The sequence below is a fragment of the Acomys minous genome (genome assembly GCF_964271855.1).
Source record: "Acomys minous genome assembly, chromosome: 9".
Classification (NCBI taxonomy): Eukaryota; Metazoa; Chordata; class Mammalia; order Rodentia; family Muridae; genus Acomys; species Acomys minous.
Window position 1 is genome coordinate 81,317,952 of NC_140490.1, and position 20,296 is coordinate 81,338,247.

Sequence of the window (20,296 nt, forward strand, 5' to 3'; positions counted from 1 at the left end):
TACACACACACACACACACACACACGTATATATATTTGTATACAGACACACACACACACACATAAAACACGTCAGCCTGGGCTACAGCCAGGGTTGTTACACAGAGAGATCCTGTCTCGGAAAAAAACAAAAATAAAAAATAAAAAGGAAGAAAGAAAAAGAAAAGAAAAAGCGGGTTGAATGTACAGTAAATTGAGGCACACTCAGACGGGGGTGGAGCTGTGAGTTGGGGAGATGGGCGGTTAGTGGGCGGGAGAGGGAGGCGCTTCAGGTAATGAGTAGGCCACCCGCAGGCGGCGGACAGCGCGTGGAGCTCTCCGTGGTGCTGAAATTCCTGTGCTCTGGCTTCTCCAAGGGAAGACTTTGAGCTGCCAGGATCCCGCCTCCCCATCACCCCAATCTTGGTAATTCCTGTTTCCTAAGCTTTCTTTCTTTCTTTCTTTCTTTCTTTCTTTCTTTCTTTCTTTCTTTCTTTCTTTCTTTCTTTCTTTCTTTCTTTCTTTTTTTTGGTTTTTCAAGACAGGGTTTCTCTGTGTAGCCTTGGCCATCCTGGACTCACTTTGTAGACCAGGCTGGCCTCGAACTCACAGCGATCCGCCTGCCTCTGCCTCCCGAGTGCTGGGATTAAAGGCTTCCTAAGCTTTCTTTTCGTTTGATTTTTTTTTTCGAGACAGGGTTTTTCTGTGTAGCCCTGTCTGCCCTGGAACTCGCTCTGTAGACCAGGCTGGCCTCAAACTCACAGAGATCCCCTGCCTCCAACTTCAGTGTATTAGAAGTGTGCACCATCACCACCCAGCTCTTTTTATGTGTTTGACTGCTCCGCCTGCATGGATGTCTGTGGATCTTGTGAAAATCTAAGGCCAACCTAGGGAAGAAGCAACATGATCTCTTGCCTCAAGTTCCTGTCCCCAGAACTTCCCCCACGACAAGCCAAGCCAAAATACCTTTCTCTCCCTATGCTGCCTTGAGCAGGAAGTTATCTCAGAAGGCATTACATGACAAGCAGACAGACACACTTTGGGGAGTGAAAGGTGGGCTGTGAGCAGGGGCTGGGGGCAGAATGGGGGCTTGGTAGGAGGTGATGTAAGGGGGTGCGCTCTCTAGTTGCAGTGCCTCTCAATCTGTCTTCCCACCTGCCACTGTCTCATCTTGAGCCAGCCACTGATGCTAGCTAGTCCTTAGGCATGCCATCCATGAGAACAGAAGCCTCCTGTGATGCTGCCCGGCATGGTGACATGGTGGCGCACGCCTTTAATCCCAGCACTCGGGAGGCAGAGGCAGGCGGATCGCTGTGAGTTCGAGGCCAGCCTGGTCTACAAAGCGAGTCCAGGACAGTCAATGCTACACAGAGAGACCCTGTCTCAAAAACCAAACCACAACAACACAGAGGATTTTTTCATTTTTTTCTATTCTTTTTTTCGGGGTGGGGGGTTCGAGACAGGGTCTCTCTGTGTAGCCTTGGCTGTCCTGGACTCACTTTGTAGACCAGGTTGGCCTCGAACTCACAGAGATCCGCCTGCCTCTGCCTGCCGAGTGCTGGGATTAAAGGCGTGTGCCACCAGGCCTGTGGCGAGGAGCACTCTTTCAATGGAGCCCCCACCTACTTATTTCTTTATTTATATTCATTCCTCACTTTACATCCTGGTCATGGCCCCTCCCTCCTGCCCTCTGGGTCCTACCTTCCCTCCCTGTTTGCTCTCTTCTCCCTCCCCTACTCCTCAGAGCAGGGTTGACCCCCCCTCCTCAGCCACCCCAGCTCATCAAGTCACATCAGGACTGAGCTCACCCTCTTCCTCTGTGGCCTGTCCAGGCCGCCCTCCCATCATGATCAAAAAGCAGGCAGCAGAGTCCACGCCAGAGTCAGCGCCTGTTCTCCTGACCCACATGAAGCCTGAGCTGCCGTAAGCTATGCCTGTGCAAGGGGCACCCAGGTCCAGCCCGTGCATGGTCAGGGTTAGTCTCTGCAAACCATACAATGGAAAAAAGAAAGCATCTTCAACAGATGTGTTGGTCTAACTGAATGTCTATGTGTAGAAAATGCAAGTCGATCCATATCCATCAACCCTGAGCAAAACTCAAGTCCAAGTGGATCGAAGACCTCAACATAAAGCCCAGAAACACTAAATCTATTACAAGAGAAAGTGGAAAGAGCCTTGTTGCCATAGGAAACAATTCTCACTCTTTAAAAAAAAAAAACACAAAACAAAACTCTGGCCGGGCGTGGTGATGCGCGCCTTTAATCCCAGCACTCGAGAGGCAGAGGCAGGTGGATCGCTGTGAGTTCGAGGCCAGCCTGGTCTACTAAGTGAGTCCAGGACAGCCAAGGCTACACAGAGAAACCCTGTCTCATAAAACAAAACAAAACAAAACAAAACAAAAAAAAAACCCTATCTGGAAAAACAAAAAGCAAAGAACTTTATTATTTATACAGTGTTCTGCCTGCATGTACACCTTCATGCCAGAAGAGGGCACCAGATCTCATTACAGATTCTTGTGAGCCACCATGTAGCTTCAGGGATTTGAACTCCAGACCTTTGGAAGAGCAGACAGTGCTCTTGATCTCTGGGCCATTTTCTCCAGCCCCAACTCCCCCTCTTTTTAAAAGGCAGAGTCTCAGTCAGGTGTGGTGGCGCACGCCTGTAATCCTAGCACATGGGAGTCAGAGGCAGGCGGATCTCTGAGTTCAAGGCCAGCCTGGTCTACAGCGTGAGTCCAGGATAGCCAAGGCTACACAGAGAAACCCTGTCTCAAAAAATAGAAATAAGTAAATAAATAAATAAAAGACAGGGTCTCCTGTGGTAGCCTTGGCTGACCTTAAGCTCACTACATAGCTGAGGGTGTCCTTGGAGTCCTGACCATCTCCCAGTGTTTATGTCACCACGCCCAGTTTATGAGCTGCTGGCAATGCAACCCAGGACTTCACACATGTGTGGTGTTGGCCTGGAACTTTCAATCCTTCCCACTCATCCTTGGCTACGCTGGGAGCACACAGTGTTGGGTGGGAGGGAGTGGCTGATGGCGCAAACCCCTGTGTTCTTCGGCTTCCTCAGGCTTCCAGAAATAGAGCCGTGCGCACAGATATAGAGACAGAGGTTTATTTTAAGATGTGACTCACACAGTCCTGTGGGCTGTAAACCCAAAATTAGCACAGCTGGCCAGCAGCCTTGAGACCAAGCAAGTGCGGGAAGTTGCCGGGGAACTTCAAAGAAAGGGCGGGAGGGGGAGGGGGGAACGCTTCCCTTCTCTCTGGACAACTGGGGGGAGGGGACTTCCCTTTCCAACGGGGCCCAACTTTTCCACTTGCTTTCATGCGATGCACCTAGTGTGATAACAAAAAGTAGGTGGGCGTCTGACCACAGTGGGGTGCCCTCTTGAGGTCCTATGCACACCCCCCAGTGGTCCCCAGGAATAGGCGGGGTGTTGAGGGAGGGAGGGGCACATTAGGGGAGAAAAATAAAGAGAGAGTGGGGGGAGGGGGAGAGAGAGACAAGGAGAGAGGAAGAGAGACAGAGAGAGAGAGGGAGGGAGGGAGGGAAGGAAGGAGGGAGGGAGGGAGGGAGGGAGGGAGGGAGGGAGCTAGAGGAAGCTCAGTCCCTGAGCGGCAAAGTTCAGCACTGGGGGCTTGGGCACTGATACTGGGTGAACCTGGAGGCTAGGTCCGCTTTGGTATGTTAAATAAACACCTCAGCTGATTGTCCCGGTTTTTTCCTGGGTCTGAATTCCAACATCCAGCGCATACCCCCTCAGGTTCCAGCGTGTAAAACCCCGCATCCTAGCAAATACCCCCCTCCCCCACCCCCCCACCCCCAGCTATAAGCCAGCATATTTCACCCACCACACACACCCTCATATCCCAGCACTTGGGGAGCTGAGGCAGAAAGATGAGTTCACACCTTCCTGGGCAACTTGGCAACACTACATTTCAAAAATTCAAGGGCGGGGAATAGCTCCTGGGAGAGCGCCCACCTAGAAGGATCCACCAGGGAGGAGCTGGGGGCGTGATCAGAGTGTAGCCCCGCCTAGAATTCCCCTATGAGGGGCTGGGGGCGTGGTCATGGGTGGAGCCCTGAGTCCTGCCTAGACTCATCAGTGCGGGGTGGGGGTGGGGCTGGGGGCGTGGTTTGGTGATAATATTTGCCCCAGCTTCCAGGAGGCACCAGGTTCCGTCCTTAACTCTGGGAACGAAAGCCTGGGGAAACCTGGGACGTTTTATCCGGAAGCATTGAAATTGGCTTAGGAATCCCAGTGATGGGATATTGTCGTTAGAGAAAAGATGGAGTCTCTCTGGACAATACAAGGGGAAGTAGAAACTGATAACCACGAAGAACATGGGAGGAGGGCTCTGGGAAGGAATCCCTTAGAGTAGTAACACTGACTGACAGGATTCGGGCCTCCCTCTGAAGGGGGTGGGGAATTAGATCAGATAAACCGAAGGCTCACGCGATGGTGGCACCCTGTCATCGCAGCCGTGGGAAGACGCAGGCGTGGGGAATGTGGTGCTCAAGGTTAGGACTTAGGCTGTAGCTGAGAGTCCATTTCCATAGCCAAAAAAGGAAATAAAACAAAAATGATTTCAAGGTTATTCTGGCCTACATAAGACCTTGGGGGGTGGGGGGTAGGGGACCCCCAACCAGATGAGGCAGTGGCGCACACCTTTAGTCCCAGCAGAGGCGGGCAGAGCCCTGAGTTCAAGGCCTGGCTGGTCTACAGAGCGAGTTTCAGGGTTACACAAGGAGCTCCTCTCAGAAAAGGCGCAAACAAGAAAACCAAACCAAACCTAGAAGCCAACAAATAAAACCATGGGGTAGTCTGGGAAGCGCCCGTCCGGAGTTTGCGAAATAGGGCTGACTTTGGCTCAGGCAGAGGCTTCAGAGATGATCCACCGGCCTCTACCTCCTGAGTGCTGTAAAATGTTATAAAATGTTACGTGTGTCAAGACTAGCAAGGGCAGTTTCTCAACATGCTTACATCGCTCCAAGCCTTTTTATACACCATTTAAAAGTATACAGGCCAGTCTCGTTAAGTTGCCCAGGCTGGCTTGGAATCCACTTGGTAGCTCAGCATGCCCTTCTACTTTGGGCTAGCAAGTGCGAGAGTCGCCCAGCATAAGGCAGGAAGAGGAAAGCAACCAGGCGAAAGCAGCTGATGAGCTGTCACCAGCTCACCCTCAGGGAACTTATTTTCACAAGGGTTTTAGGGGAGGGAACTTTGGAATTAGAAAGATTGAAATGGCCGGAGAGGGAAATCAGTTTTGCTCCTACCTCTCTGTCAAGTTCTGGGAAAGTCCAAGAATAATTTTGTTTTGCATCAATAATGGGGATCTTCAGAGCTATGGGGGCACCAATTAGATTTTTAATTAATTAATTAATTTATAAGCAGAGTCTTTTTATATAGCCTTGGTTGGCCTGAAACTTACTCTCTAGCCCAGGCTGGTCTCTAACCCACAAAAGTCCACTTGTTTCTGCCTACTAAGTATTGGGATTCATGGTGTGGGCTATTTTTCCTCTTCTTCCTCCTTCTTCTTAAACTGTTCTTAGCAGCTGAGCCGTCTCTCCAGCCCATCATGAGGAATGATTTTACTCTGTAGCCCAAGTCGGCCTTGAATTGTGATCCCCCTGTCTCGGCCTCCCAAGTGCTTGGACTATAGATGGACAGTTCTGTTGGCGTGAAACTGCATAAAAAGCGGGGAGGATAGATCTTTGAAAAAGGAAAAAAAAAAAAAAAAGCGGGGAGATTTTTCCCCCCAAAAGAATAAAAAGAAGCTGAGCGTGGTGGTGCGCATCTTTAATCCCAGGACTCGGGAGGCAGATCCGCTCTACAGAGCATGTTCCAGGACAGACAAGGTTACCCTGTCTCAGAAAAAAAAAGTAAGTAAATAAATAAGGAATAAATAAAAAGAATGAAAAACGAAAAAAGAAATAGGAAAACGCAAGAAAAGGAAAAATTGAAAAAGAAAAAAAACCCCTGAAAAATAGAAAAGAAAAGCAGCGAAAAGGGGAAAAGAGCTGGTCTGCGAAGTTGGGACGTGAACTTGCTTCCCGCCTGGCCTCTGTCGGTTTCCTCCGCAGGGTTTCCCCGGGTCCCCGCTTCCGGCTGGCGGGGGCGTCCGAGGGCAACCGAGGACGCGCGTGCGCCGTCGCGTGCGTGCGTGCGTGCGTGCGTACGTCGGTCGGAGGCGGGCGAGTCCAAGGGGGCGTGGCGTGCGAGGGGTGGCGCGCGCGGCGCGGCGGGCGGGGTCCCTGGGCGCGCACCGCCTCCCGGCTCCCGGCCTCCCCCGCGCGCGCGCGCCGAGTGGTTCAGCCCGACCCCCCGGCTCATTGTGCCTTCTCCTCACGCCGGCCCAAGATGGCGGCGGCGCTAGACGCCCCGGCTCTGTGACTCCTACAAAGAGGGGAGCCGGGGGCCGCACGGGAGCGGCGGCCGAGGCGCAGGCCGGGCCGTCTGTCCTCCGCCGTCCGCCTCGCGTCCGCCCGCCCCCCGCCCCCGCCCGGCTTCCCGCCGGCGGCCCCGCCCCTCCCCCAACCGCCCGCCTAGCATGGTGCGGCGGCCGCGCGCGCCAGCGACATGGGCGAGAAGCTGGAGCTGAGGCTCAAGTCGCCCGTGGGCGCCGAGCCCGCCGTCTACCCGTGGCCGCTGCCGGTCTACGTGAGTGCGCCGGCGGGGGAGCCGGGGGGTGGGGGTCGCGGGGCTCCGAGGCTCCGAGGCGGCGGCGGTGGTGGTCGGTCCCCAGCCGTTCCCGGCCCGCGCCCGCGGCTGCCGTTGCCCCGACGCGGCCTGTCGCGCTGTCGCCGCCGCCGGGGCCCCGGGTATCCGACCTTTGCGGACCCGAGTCCGGGACGAGGCTGTGGGCAGGGGTGCGAGACCGGGGAGGTCGGGGACCCCTCGTGTTGTCAACCTCACGTCCCCTCATACTGTGTGGTCTCTGCCTCATCCAGCTGTCTCCTCCTGTCGTTTCCTTCCGTCCTCTTAGGTTGTCACCTTCTGGGGTTGGTAGTCAGGTGCTAAAGGGACCTTAGGAGGTCGGGGAGGTCGGTCCGTCGTGTCATTTGTTGGTGACATGTTGCGAGGGCTCTGAATAGTTGTTCCTTCGTGTCAGTGGGCCAGGCTGAAAGGACCTGGCAAGGTAGAGAGGCTGTCACCTCAGTTTGTACCTCGCGTGTGGTCTGATGTGGGTGGACTGGCCAGGAGGTACCGTGGGAGAAGCTGGCCCGGGATTCCTCATGTTGGTGGCGTAGCGGGAGGGGCCTCGGGAAGTCCCGAGGGGTTGTCTGTCTCTTCATGTTGGTGGGTAGGGCTGGTGAGAGCCTGCAGAATTGTTGGGGGGCGGGTGTTACTCCCCAATCCCAGTGGCCCTTGTAACATGACAGGCCAAGTGGAAATGCCAGAGACATGCGGGGGTTCTGAAGTCCTGGAGGGCCTGGGGGGGGGTGCTGCGGCTGTCCGCCTTGAGTAGCAGAGAAATGGGGGGGTGTCTTTGAGCGCTGAATTCATGCCCTCACTGGGGTCCCATGGAAAGGGTGTGCCCTGGGGTGCCCTTGCAGCTAGCTGGTCCTCTGCCTCCTTTCTGTTGGGCAGTGTCCTTGAAAATTCCTCCAGCTGTCCACCCTCAACTCTTGTGAGGTTGGCAGGATGGCTCAGCAGCAGATTCTCGCTGCCAAGCCTGTGGCCAGAGTTCTAGCTAGCTCTAGTAGGCGCTGGAAGGAGACCACCAACTCCCAAGCTTTTCCGGCTTCCCCGTGTGCACAAACGCAGACGTTGAACAACCGTAATGATACTTTTTAAAATGCCTATGTGTCTGTGTGCTGGGCATGCCTTTAGTGCTGAGGCAGAGGCTGGAGGGTCTTTTGAGTTGCAGACCAGCTTGATCTGCACAGCGAGTTTCCCATTGGTGAATAGAAATTGGGGAGGTTGTCTTCGCTTGTTCTTGTGACTGGACAGAGTGTGGGAAATGGGAAAAGTTGTCCCCTCATGTTGGTGGCTTCTGGAGGGGCCTTGGGAAGTCTGGGAAGACTAGAAGAAAGGAAGAGCAAACTTCTCCTCTTAGACACAGAAGTTGCCGGGCGTGGTGGCGCTTTTAATCCCAGTACTGGGAGGGGGAGGTAGGTGGATCATTGTGAGTTCAAGACCAGCCTGATCTACAGAGTGAGTCCAGGACAGCCAGGGCTGTTACACAGAGAGACCCTGTCTCGAAAAACCAAAACAGCAAAACCGTAGAAGTTGTTCAAATTTAATTGTAATCCCTTCCTCTTTTCATTGTCAAGGGTCACCGTCCACTATTGTCAAGGTACAGTTCTCTGAGTTGTGGTCCCTGTCACAGTTCAGGTACATGCAGCACACTTCAGCCTCCCTCCCACTGTCCCTCTGGCATCTCCTCCCACCTCCTTGGCCATCATACTGTGTCCTTCGCTGGCAGTTTTTTCCAGAAAGTCCAGTGGATGATGAGTGAAGCCCTGGGGCGCTGGCTGGCGTGCTCCCCCGGGAGAATGTTTAAGGCTTGTCCGCCCGCGCTGCCTGAGGGCTGAGGGAGCCCCTAGTTTTCCTTGCAGCTGTGCTATGACCTTTGGGCAGCGAGCCAGTTTGGTGATCACTCCTTCTGCTACTCACAGGACGCCTGGCTGCTCCAGTGTTTCTTTTTCTATTGTTTCTTTGGTTTTGTTATATTGTGGCTGGCCTTGAACTTCCAGTGATAATCCTGCTTCTCCTCCAAGTGCTGGGGTGATGGGCTTGCACCCCAGTGTGCCTGCATGGGTGTGAGGGGGGGAGAGAAAGGGATAGAAAGAGACTAGAATCTGAGCTCCAGACACATGCAAGTGGGCTTGTCCAAGCTAAAGTTGTCCCTGGGAGTATCAAGAAATGGGGTGCTTATTTTGTACTGAGTAGGCAGTCACCAGCCTGCAAGGTCAGAGTTGTCATATCCGAGTGTCAAGGGCTAAAAAAGTCTTCCACAACTCTGTGGTGCCCACTGGAGTGTTGCTGCCAGTTTGTCTCTACGCTGTTCCCTGGGGATGAAGATGAAAGTTCACCCAGTGACACTGGCCCAGTCACCACCCCATATGAGTCAGGCCTTCAATTGAGCCTGGCTGGAACTGGCTTTGCAGTGGCGGGTGAGAACCTTCTCACGGCCAGCACCTGCCTGGCCCTCGCTGGCCCAGATCTCACTTGGCAGGGTTGGCTCTGCTGGCCCAGCCCTGCTCCTGACATCTGCAGGCCTTTCCAGCTGTGGCTGCCACACTGCTGTCTGTCCAGAAGCTAGCAAGGGGGTGGGGTGGGTCTTGGCTCTCACACAACGTGAGTGGAGACAGCAGCTCCACAGTGCCCTCTTCTAGCTCCACATCCCATGGAGAACTCTGCTTTCCAGGAAGCTAGGAGCAGTGCCTGGCACACACCACACAGCGTCAGACCTGCCATCCCAGCACTCGGGAGGTGGAGGCAGGAGGACCAGGAGTGCTAGGCCAACTTGGCTGCATAGTGAGTTCTGTGCCTGCTTGCCCTGGGTGCACCAGGCTGTGTCAGGTCCCTCCCCCAGTAAACGCAGACAGAAAAGCCTGAGATCCCATTGCTGGGTCCATCAGGCGCTCCTGCGCCCGAGGACGGGCTCTCAGGTCACACTGTGTAGTCGGTTGTTGTTCTGGTTTTTTGAGACAGGGTTTCTCTGTGTAGCCCTCACTGTTCTGGACGCACTCTGTAGACCAGGCTGGCTTCGAACTCAGAAATCTGCCTGCCTCTGCCTCCAGAGTGCTGGGATTAAGGGTGAGCCCCACCATGCCCGGCTTAGTCCATTTGTTTTGAAAAGGGGTCTCAGCACAACTCAGCTGGCCGTCAGAGTGCTGTGGTGCCCGGTGTGCACTACCAGGTCTGTAATAATCCTTTGTGAAAGGCACCTGCAAGCTACCTGTGGTGTCCCCAGGGACACAGAGGGCAGAGAGACATTCATTACTGCGGGTCTGGAGCTTGACAGGCAGCTTAGGAATGGAGTGTGGCCCTGGGCAGGTGGCCCAGCTTGCTTCTTAGAGGAATTGAGCAGCCATTGCTGTCCACACTCAGAAATGCCCAGTGTGGGGATTAGGTTTGGACAACTGACAGGTAGGAGGGAGACTTCGTCCTTAGAGCAGTGCAGGGCTCTGGATCTGCACAGAACGACCCTTCTGGCAGAAAGGTTGAGGTGGCCATTTTTAGCTCTTTGCTTGGTAGGCATCTTAGGGGACAAACCTGAGGTGGGGGGCGTGGTGGCCTTTCTATTGATGACTCAGGAGGCCGTCGTGGTGTTTCCCTTCTGATAAGCTCAGGAGTCTGTGGGTGGCTGGGTGAGTCGTGCCGTGAGTAGGATGAGCCAGCCCCATCGTGACTCAGAAGGTATTTTCTGTGGCTGACCTCTGTTAAGTGTCCCGGCTAATCCCTGCTCACTTGGGCAGGAGGCAGATTGACCTTTAGCCTGCCTGCGCGCCTGACGACCGCCTTCAGAAGGGAAGGGGAGGTGATGGTGGGCTTCCATGTTCGGCAGTGTGAAACATTGGCTCTGTGTGTGCCATTCAGACCACTTCCTCTGTTCATGATGAGGCTGGGGGCCGCTGGGGACCCCAGCTGGGCCTCTTTGTGGAAACACTGCCCTTTCTCAAGTTACACTTTTTTTAAAATTATTTTTTAAAGATTTATTTATTATTTATTTATTATTATTTTTTAAGATTTATTTATTTATTATGTATACAGTGCACATCAGATCACATTATAGATGGTTGTGAGCCACCATGTGGTTGCTGGGAATTGAACTCATGACCTCTGGAAGAGCAGTCAGTGCTCTTAACCGCTGAGCCATCATCTCTCCAGCCCCTCAAGTTACACTTTTTAATTCTTTTCTGAGATGGTCTGATTCAGTACCCAGGGCAGTTTGGTACTCAGCATGTAGCTCAGGCTGGCTTCAGGCTTTGAGCTCTGTCTCATGAATATGGGCACGAGATGTCATGCTGGCTTCAACTTACATGTTTTATTTGGGGGTGATTGTAGGTTCATGGACTCAGGAGTGTTCCTGTGCCTCCTCTTTAAGAGTGAAGTTGTTAGGGTTGTAAGGAACACCCACCTCTCCACAGGACACTGCAGGGGGATTACTGCCATCTTATGGAAGGCTTAGCCAGCTAGTCTTGGGGGAGGGCGACAACACTGTCCTGGACTGACAGCAGGTAATGACTAGGGACATTTGTGGTCACCACAGCTGGGAAAGGGGACAGTCAGGCACTGGGCCCCTACAGAGCTGGGCTCTGGGTGTCAGTGGTGTGGAGGAAGACCATGCTCTGTTGACTGAAGTTCAGGGACACAAATAGCACTGCTGCCCCATATCTCAGGCTGGATAGGTGGCTCTGTTTGTTGGGTCAGTCCTGTCCTCTTTTTCCCTGGGGTCCTCAGAATGCAAGCCACATTGGTTGATTTTTTTTTCAGAACCCGGTGTAGGCCTGTGTAGTGTGAGGACACACGTGACTGCCTTCTGAGGCCCTACACAGGCTGGTGACGCGAGCATCAGGGAGGAGCTTCATGCAGTTGCTGGAGCAGCTCTCTCCTCTCCTCCCCTGCCGCCTCAGCTTCTTCCTCCCCTCTCTCTGTCTGGACTCCTGACTGTGCCTGACTGTGCTGGGATGGCACCTGCCTGGTTTATGTGGTGCTGGGGGTGGAGCTGTACCCAGCTCATAGGGGAGCCCCTGTCCAGCCTGTGGGAAGCCCTGGGTTTCTCCCCAGAGCCACATACCAGCATTCAGAGTACCTGGCAGAACCTGCAGAGTAGTCATAGGTCAAGCAGCTATTATAGCTGTCTAGTTCTAGAACAGTCCATCACCCCATGAGCAGTCATCTGTCCACCCACCATGAGCATATTTCCTGTCTGAGAATTCTCTGTTGTGGACATCTGTTGTGCAGCTCCACACTGTGAGCCGCGCACAACAGGACCCTGTGCCTCTGCCTCTGTCCCTGGCTTGTGGAGTTTGAATGTGAGATGGTCCAGGTTTTAGGCCCTTGTGGTGGCACTTGTTCCACCTTCATCCTAGGGTGGAGTGACAGGGAAAATAACGGGGGTAGCACCAAGGTTGATTTCTTTTTTTTTTTTTTAATAGATTGACTTTTTGTTTGTTTTGTTTTGTTTCTGAGACAGGGTTTCTCTGTGTAGCCTTGGCTGTCCTGGACTTGCATTGTAGACCAGGCTGGCCTCTTTAATAGACTGACTTTTATTTACTGTGAACAAGGTATGAGTGTGTCCTCTTCTGTCACTGTCTGCTCCTCTGAGACCTGATCATTTGCCTTCTCAGCTAATCTGGATGCTAGCAGGCTCCACTACCCAGGCGAGTCCCGGGCCCCCTCACTGGGGTCACAGGTGCTGCCGCGTGCCTGGCTGGTTATCTTCCCTTTTGATTGCAGGGCAAGTTCTGTGAGCTCCTGGCCTCTCTGCAGTCCCTGCGCCAGCTACTCGCACCAAGACAGCTAAACCAGGGCCCGGGTGCAGTGCGCTGCTGCCTGGGCAGAGCTGCTTGCTCTCCCTCAGTGCTTGTCCCACTCTCTAAGACAAGCGTAACTGAGCCCCTGGCCTTTGTCCTCACACCCTGAGGGCAGAGTGGCCTGCAGCTAGGATGGAGGAAATGGTGAGCGTGAAGTCCCTCTTACCAGGTGCCTCACCTGTGTCACTTAATAGGCCTGGGTAGGTGATGTCAGTCCCCTTGAAGACCCCAGAGGCCAGCTTGGCATGGGTATTCAGCAGAAGCCCTGTGGCTGCAGGGCAGGCACCTGGCTCTGGCCTCGACCCTGTCCCTGTAGCTGAGCAAGGGCACTTGTCCTCCTGGGGACCTCTGAGTCTCCATCCTGTACCCGCCTGCCTTCAGGAAAGTAGGCAGCCAGGAAGCTGGGTGTCCCCATGTGTGCTGTGAATTAGTGGCCTGGAGCTGGGCCAGGCCCTGGGGCCTGTGTGGACTTTTTTTTTTTTTTTTTTTTTTTTGGTTTTTCAAGACAGGGTTTCTCTGTGTAGCCTTGTCCATCCTGGACTGACTTTGTAGACCAGGCTGGCCTTGAACTCACAGCGATCCGCCTGCCTCTGCCTCCCGAGTGCTGGGATTAAAGCCTGTGTGGACTTTTGAGCTCAGGGTCAAGTCTAAAAAAATATTCTCTAGGCTGGGTGTGTCTCTGGTCCTAGCTGCTGGGGAGGGTGGGGCAGGAAGATTGCTTGAGCCCAAAAGTTGGAGGCCAGCCTAGATAAACATCAAGGGGCCCCCAGTGTAAAGCTACTAGAAACCTTATGGACTGAGTGCTCCCTGCTGTGTGTGCACACGCACTCATCTGGAATGTGTTGTGCATTTTTGAGACAGCCCATCAGGTTGAGCCTGTATGTCATATGACCGTAGTCCTGTGTGGAGATTTCTTCCTTTCCTTTGACAGAGTGAGCTGCACAGGGCCATGTGGGACGCCAAGAGCAGGGGTATAATCTGACGGAGCTGCCCACCTGGAGCCAGGGCCTTAGTCCCCCTTTGTGTGGCACTATGGCTGCTAATGCCGGCAGTCCCTGGCTCTACTCCTGTCTGAGGCCTCTCCAGGCTTCTCTGCTGGGTGCATGCCTCGGGTTTGCCCACTGTGCTCACGGTCTGTCTCCCAGAGGTCTGGCACTTTGAGCTGATCCTTGGTCAGGGCCCTGTCCTGGGATTCTGTGTGAGGTCCCTGCCTCTTCTGCCCCTGTGGAGACAACGCTCTGCTTACTCTCACTCATCATGCATGAGATCTGAGCAGCACGGGTCAGGGGTGGGGGATGGGGGTCGGGGGTGGGAGCGTGGGGACAGGGCACAAGTTCAGGAGGGTTTGAAACAGCTTCACACATCTTGCTGTGTAACTCCTCCTGGTGTGATATTATTTGGGGGACCACATAAAAGAGTGTGTGTTTGTTTCCTCAGAAGGGTCTCTCTGTGTAGCCCTGGTTGTCTTGGAACTCACTTTGTAGACCAGGCTGGCCTCGAACTCACAGAGATCAGCCTGCCTCCTGAGTGGTTAGATCAAAGGGCTACACTAGCATGCCCTCCCTGCCTGCCTGTTTGCTTTCTTTCTAGCAGGGTCTCTCCGTGTAGTCCTGGTTGGCTTTGACCTCACAGAGATCCACCTGTCTATCTCTGCTGTGCCTAAAGGCATATGCCACTACCCATGACCACTTTGGTATTGTTTTGTAGAAGTGAGCTACTGTCCGTGGTGTTGGTGACAAGAATATGGGTCAGCCAGGCGCAGTGGCACGTCTCTGTGACCCCAGCAGCACTCAGAGGCCAGGGCTGGATTAGACATTTCAGGCTAGCCTGGTCTATATGGGTGATCTTGATCACAAATCCAAAAAAGAGCTAAAGTTGCTCAGTAGGTGACTACTATCTAGTGTTCTCAAGGCTTGGGCACAACCCTAGCTCTAGGAAAGAGGGAAGACAAACGTCCTAGCCATCCAGCAGCGACGTCCTGGTGCCGCACCAGATGCAGTGACCAGTGGAGGAGCATGGCTGGATAAAGAGGTCAGCACCTCTCCTAAGCCTGGGCTCCCGAGGCCGTACCTCCCCAGGTGGCCGCATGCCTATCCCTGTGGCCACGGCTGGGAGACAGTTCAGGACTGTCTATGGATACAGAGGGCCCAGCAAAGCTCAGAGCTTTAGGAGCCCTACAAGAGCTGGGTTGTGTTTTTCGTTGACAGTGCTGGGCCTTGGGCATAGCAGGCACACGTCCGCTGCTGAGCCATGTGCCCACCTGTAGAGGTCGTGCTCTCCGCTGTAAAAGCCCTTTGTAGAGGTGCGTTAGAGCCCTTCTGACACTGTCCAGTGCTGCTCCCCTCCCTCCCCTCCCTTCCTCTTTTTTTGGACAGGGGAGACTGGACAGTTGTCGCTTCACTCCAGACAGGGCACTAGCCACAGACCACAGAATTGAGTCCATAGAGCGGAGCTTAGGCAACCTTTGTGTTTGCTGGGGTTACTTACTGAATGTGGGTGACCCTGCAAGACTTGGCCGGCTGCCTGGTTCAGTCTCCTTTCCCTAGCACTTAAGAATCATGGAAGTTCCACAAACTTCCTGAGCCCCAGACTTAGTGTATCTTCCTGCCATGAACCCCGCTACATAAGTGGGGTCATCTCCACACAGCGCCAGCAGGAGACTGTCTAGAAACCTAGGGTCATGGGGCCCACTCAGAGCCCACGTCAGTGTTGATGGGCTGTAGCGGATGTTCCCTGTCATCTGTGGCCGGTGGCTGTGTGTCCACTGTGGTCAGGACTTGGCAGAGCTGGGAGCCTGGGCTCTGGGGGCCCTAGCTGTGGCATTTGTGTCCTGTGGTCACGACATAGGCCTACAGTCTTCAGGGTCCTGCAGTTCATTTCCATCGTGGGGCTGGGGCTGTGCGAAGCCAGTGTGCAGTGAGTGTGCAGGCGGGAAGCTGAGGGCCGCTGGGCAATGCAGGGCGGCGGGAGCACTGCACCTCCTGTTTCCTTCCTTCATCCCTCTGTCGTGTCTGTCGCGCCTCGCTTGCCATCCTTTTTTTTTTTTTGGTTTTTCGAGACAAGGTCTCTCTGTGTAGCCTTGGCTGTCCTGGACTCACTTTGTAGACCAGGCTGGCCTCGAACTCACAGCAATCTGCCTGCCTCTGCCTCCTGAGTGCTGGGATTACAGACGTGCACCACCACGCCCGGCTTCAGTTGCCATCCTTGAGCTTCATTTTAGGGTGGCAGACTGGAGGCCTAGAGCGCCCGTGTGGGGCAAAGTTGATTTCAGGCATAGCACTCACGCTTGCCAGTGGCCGTGCCTGCCGCCTGTCTCCCATGTTGTAGGTGGAGACACTGGCTCAGTAGGACTCTGTGAGTCCTGCCCCAACCCCTTACACCCGCTGCATTTGCTGTGAGTCAGGTTCCAGCTCTGGGGAATGTGCGGAGTTCAGCATCCAGGTGGGGTCCAGGTGCTGTGATTATGCATCAAGAAACAAGAGTTGAGCCGGGCGTGGTGGCGCACGCCTTTAATCCCAGCACTCGGGAGGCAGAGGCAGGCGGATTGCTGTGAGTTTGAGGCCAGCCTGGTCTACAAAGTGAGTCCAGGACAGCCAAGGCTACACAGAGAAACCCCATCTCAAAAAACCAAAAAAAAAAAGAAAGAAAGAAACAAGAGTTGGGCTGTCACTGTGTGGTTGCTGGGGACTGACTGCAGCCCTCGTTCTTTCAGGACAAGCACCATGATGCTGCTCATGAGATTATCGAGACCATCAGGTGAGTGCTGCCAGGGTGAGCACCAGGGTCGGGGCCTGCACTCTGACGCCCACAGCGCTTTTACTGTGCTGACCTCGCTGGGGCCTCCTCAGGGAGCAGCAGGGGTCCTGGCAGAAGCATCAAGCTGCATGGCAGCCGCCATGGCCCTTGCCACACACTGTGCTTGGTTGTTGCCCCTGTCATGGCGGGGATGGAGCCAGGTCTCAGTTGTGCAGTTGCCGCCTGCCGTGAGATGGATTGGGGTGTCTCTGTGCCCCTTATCTTCCTTCACTAGTCCCCACCTTTGGGTGGATTGGAGAAAGGCAGGAATTTGAGGACACTAAGGGCCTCCTCCTGTGACACGTGTAGAGGCATGACAGCCAGGGCGGCTGCCTGTGCCTGTTGGGAAGGGACTGGCGTCTATTTCTGGAGCCATCTGTGTAGGTCACGGGGAAAAGCCCTGGCAGACTGCAGAGACTGGACTCTGGTCACTTGCCATCGAGAGCCTGGAGGTGGAGCCAGCAGTGTGACTAGAGAGTAGTGAGTTGGCTCGGTGTACAGAGCTAGCGTAGGGGCCTTAGTCTCATCCCTGGAAGCCATGTGATGATGGAAGGAGAAAACCACCTGCACATGTCCTCAGACTGCCATGTGCTCTGTGGCACACATGTCGCCCCATCTTGTGCTTATGTGTTCCTAAGTACATACATGCACAACCTCCACCCCCAACCCCCGTCCACAGATCATAACTAAGAGGCGCACGCCCTTGTCACCCATCTGTCCAAAGCTTCCGGGAAGCTCTTTTGGTAGGAGAGCTTGCCTGGCTGGTGGTGTGAGGCTGGGCTCATGCAGTGGAACGCAGCAGCACTTGGGAGGCAGAGGCAGGAGTATCTCTGAGTTCGAGGCCAGCTTGCTCTACATAGTGAGTTCAGGGCAATCAAGGCTGTGTGGAGAGACCCTGTCTCGAATAAAAACCACCACCACCACCACCAGCAGCAAACTATCTGGTGTGTCCTAGGCTGGTCTAGAACATAACTGTAGTCTTGGCTAGACTTGAGCTCCTGAACTTCCTGCCAAGTGCGGCCCCCTCCCCCAGAGTTTATTATTTTTGTGTTTGTGTGTGGCCGATGTGTCTATGCATACATGCCACAACACATGGCTGCCACAGAGGGCAGCTTCATGAAGTTGGTTTTTCACCTTGGAGAAGCCCAGGAACGGCCTGTGCTATATACTTGCTTTTAAGCCATCTTGCTGCCCCTGCACCCCCCCCCCCTTTTCTTTTTTCTTCAGAGAAAGGTCCCATTATGTAGCCCAGTCTGACCTAGAATCTGGAGACCTTCTGCCTCAGCCCGGCTCACCAGTGCCGAGTGGCTGGCTTGTGCCACCGAGCCTGGCTAATGTTTTACTTTTTACCATACATGAATTTGTTACTGCCAACACTGACCTTGGCCTTACAAAATCTGTGTGATTTCCCAGTAGCTCCTCATGAACTTGGACAGGAGCTCGCCCCGCCCCACCCCACCCCACCCCATCCCAAGCGTGGGCCTGAGGCCAGCAGCACCTCTGTGTTCCCTTTCAGGTGGGTCTGCGAGGAAATCCCGGATCTCAAGCTGGCCATGGAGAACTATGTCCTGATTGACTATGACACCAAAAGGTGAGCAAGAAGGGTGGGGGGTGGGCTACTAGCCGCACCTCCCACTGGCCGCTGCCCAGCCCTTGCCAAGCACCTGTCTAAAGCCTCCAGGACGCGCTTCTGGTAGAGGAGTGTTGTGGCTGGTGGCGTGAGGCCGTCACCGGGGAACTTCACACTGCACGAACTTGAGTGGATGTGTGGGGAAAGACCAGGGCTGGTAAGGGAACTGCTGGCCTTTCTATAGCAACAGTCCTGCCGCACGCTGCCGCTGCTGTGTTGGTCATCTCCCAGCTCTGCCTCAGCAGGTGCTGTGTGAAGCCGGCCTTGCCCAGCCCAGGCCTCTCCTCCGGAACAGAGTGGGTGGAGAGGGACGGCATCCCTGGAATGCTGCCTGGAGTAGGCTTTGTTTTTCTTTGAGAAAGGCCAGCCCAGGCTCCACCTCCTCCTGCTCAGAGTGGGCCCATTCTGGACTCAGCCTGCAAAGCTTTGCTTGACCTCCCACCTTATTTTTAGAAAGGACTCCTGATGCTGGCCAGCCTTAGTGAGCCTGGGCCAGTCCCCATGACTCGTATCTGGGTGTGAGTGGAGCTCACTCCTGCCAAAACATTGCCCCAGGGCAGGAGCCTCTGTCCTTGTAGAGTTGGGGTGTTCCACCCTGTCCCCCTGCCTCTGAAGCTCCGGGACCTCTGGAGATTGCTCTTGCCGTGGAGGGAACACACCCAGAGTCTTGCACAGGAATTGGCCCCACTGATAGTAGGCTCTCTTACCTCACTGACCTCAAACTCACCTGACCCAACTTCCTTTTTGGCTTTTTGAGATAGGGTCTCTCTCTGTGGCCTTGGTTGTCCTGGACTCACTTAGTAGACCAGGCTGGCCTCGAACTCACAGCAATCCTCCTGCCTCTGCCTCCCGAGTACTGGGATTAAAGGCGTGCGCCACCACGCCCAGCACGTAACCCAACTTCTAAGCAGCTGGACTGTGGCTGTGTGCTCCACCAGCTTCGGCTTTTCCACAAGGCCATGAGGCCCTGGAAGCTTCTGCTCTCTGGCTGCTGCTGGCCTGCGTCCCTTCTGAGAGAAGGAAAGGTGTGAGGCACTGAAGTGCTGGAGCATCAGGTGGCTGCCTGCATGAGTTAGTGCCCTAGAGCACCCCCTCCTCAGCATGGGGCTCCCCTGGACTTTGTGAACATTTAGGGCCTCCCTGAGCATGCACGGTGTGGAGTGGCACCCTTGTGCTGCCTGGTGCTCAGAGTGCGCAGGGGTCTTCTCACAGACATCCCTAATTGAGCAGGCCTGTCTGCAAGCTCCCGGCAGCACTAGTCACCGCTGACACGGGCAGGGCCTCCATTGCCCATGCACTCCAAGGCATTCTGCCTTCCTGTTGTTTGGTTTGGTCTGGTTTTTTCAAGACAAGGTTTCTCTCTGTAGCCTTGGCTGTCCTGGACTCCCTCTGTAGACCAGGCTGGCCTCAAACTCAGTGATCCACCTACCTCTGCCTCCCGAGTGCTGGGATTAAGGACATGTGCCACCATGCCCAGCTTTTTTTTTTTTTTAAGACTTTGCTTGTTTATATGTCTGTACACCATGTGAGCAGTGCCCACAGGAGCCAGAAGAGGGCAGAGGATGCCCTGGAGCTGAAGTAGCAGTGGGTTGGGAGCTGCCGTGTAGGTTCTGGGACCCTGGGTCCTTGTGCAAGAGCAGCCAAGGCTGTACCATCTGGGCTGTCTCTCCAGCTCCAACTCTACTTCCTCCTCTTCCTCCTCCTCCTCCTCCTCCTCCTCCTCCTTCTCTTCTTCTTCCTCCTCCTCCTCCTCCTCCTCCTCCTCCTCCTTCTCTGTGTGGGGAGCGGGCGGGTGGAGACAGGGTCTCACGGTGTAGCCCTGACTGCCTTGAACTTGTAACCCTGACAGATGTGCATATCTCCACCTCCTGGGTGCTGTAGGTGTGGGCCAGCACACCGCACCCTGCCGCTCATGCAGCTCGGGTAGGGGAGGACCTAGGCAGCTGGCTACCTTCCACCTTGTTTGACAAAGTCTTGGTTTTCACTGCTGCACGTGCCAACTCCACCCCCTTCTGCCTTAAAGCTCGGAGACCACAGACACCTCACCCTGCCCAGCTTTATGTAGGTTCTGAGGACTCCAGCCTAGGACCTCCTCCTTGGCAACAGGCTCGTTATCTGGTGAACCATGCCCCCCAGCCCTAGCCCCGGTCTCTGTCATGACTTGCTTTTGAAGTTCCTCATCTGAGGGACACAGTCTGACCATGGAATTGACAAGTGAATGTAGATCTAGTAACTGCCCTTGGGCTTGGTCCTGTGGTGGCGACGGTCTGAGCATGGCTTCTCTGGCTAGCCTGCCGTGTTGGTGCTTCTGGAGCCTGTGGCTTCCCTGGGTCATTCATTGGCCCAGCTCTACACATCTGTGAAGGTAGCTACGTTGTAGCCCAATAATATTCATATT

The 20,296-nt window shown here is 54.6% G+C and overlaps 1 protein-coding gene across 3 annotated transcripts in view; it reads left to right on the plus strand.

Annotated features, from left to right (window-relative positions):
- Positions 1–6,303: 6,303 nt before the first annotated feature.
- DOT1L (DOT1 like histone lysine methyltransferase) overlaps positions 6,304–20,296 on the plus strand; it is a 40,752-nt gene continuing 26,759 nt past the window's right edge. For 2 of the 3 annotated variants that reach the window (XM_084794785.1, XM_084794786.1), the window contains exons 1-3: positions 6,304–6,645; positions 16,186–16,229; positions 17,785–17,859. In XM_084794785.1, coding sequence (XP_084650911.1) covers positions 6,565–6,645; positions 16,186–16,229; positions 17,785–17,859 — 200 coding nt within the window. In that variant the 5' untranslated portion in view covers positions 6,304–6,564. The remainder of the gene's footprint in view (positions 6,646–16,185; positions 16,230–17,784; positions 17,860–20,296) is intronic. The other variant, XM_084794787.1, reaches the window with a different exon arrangement.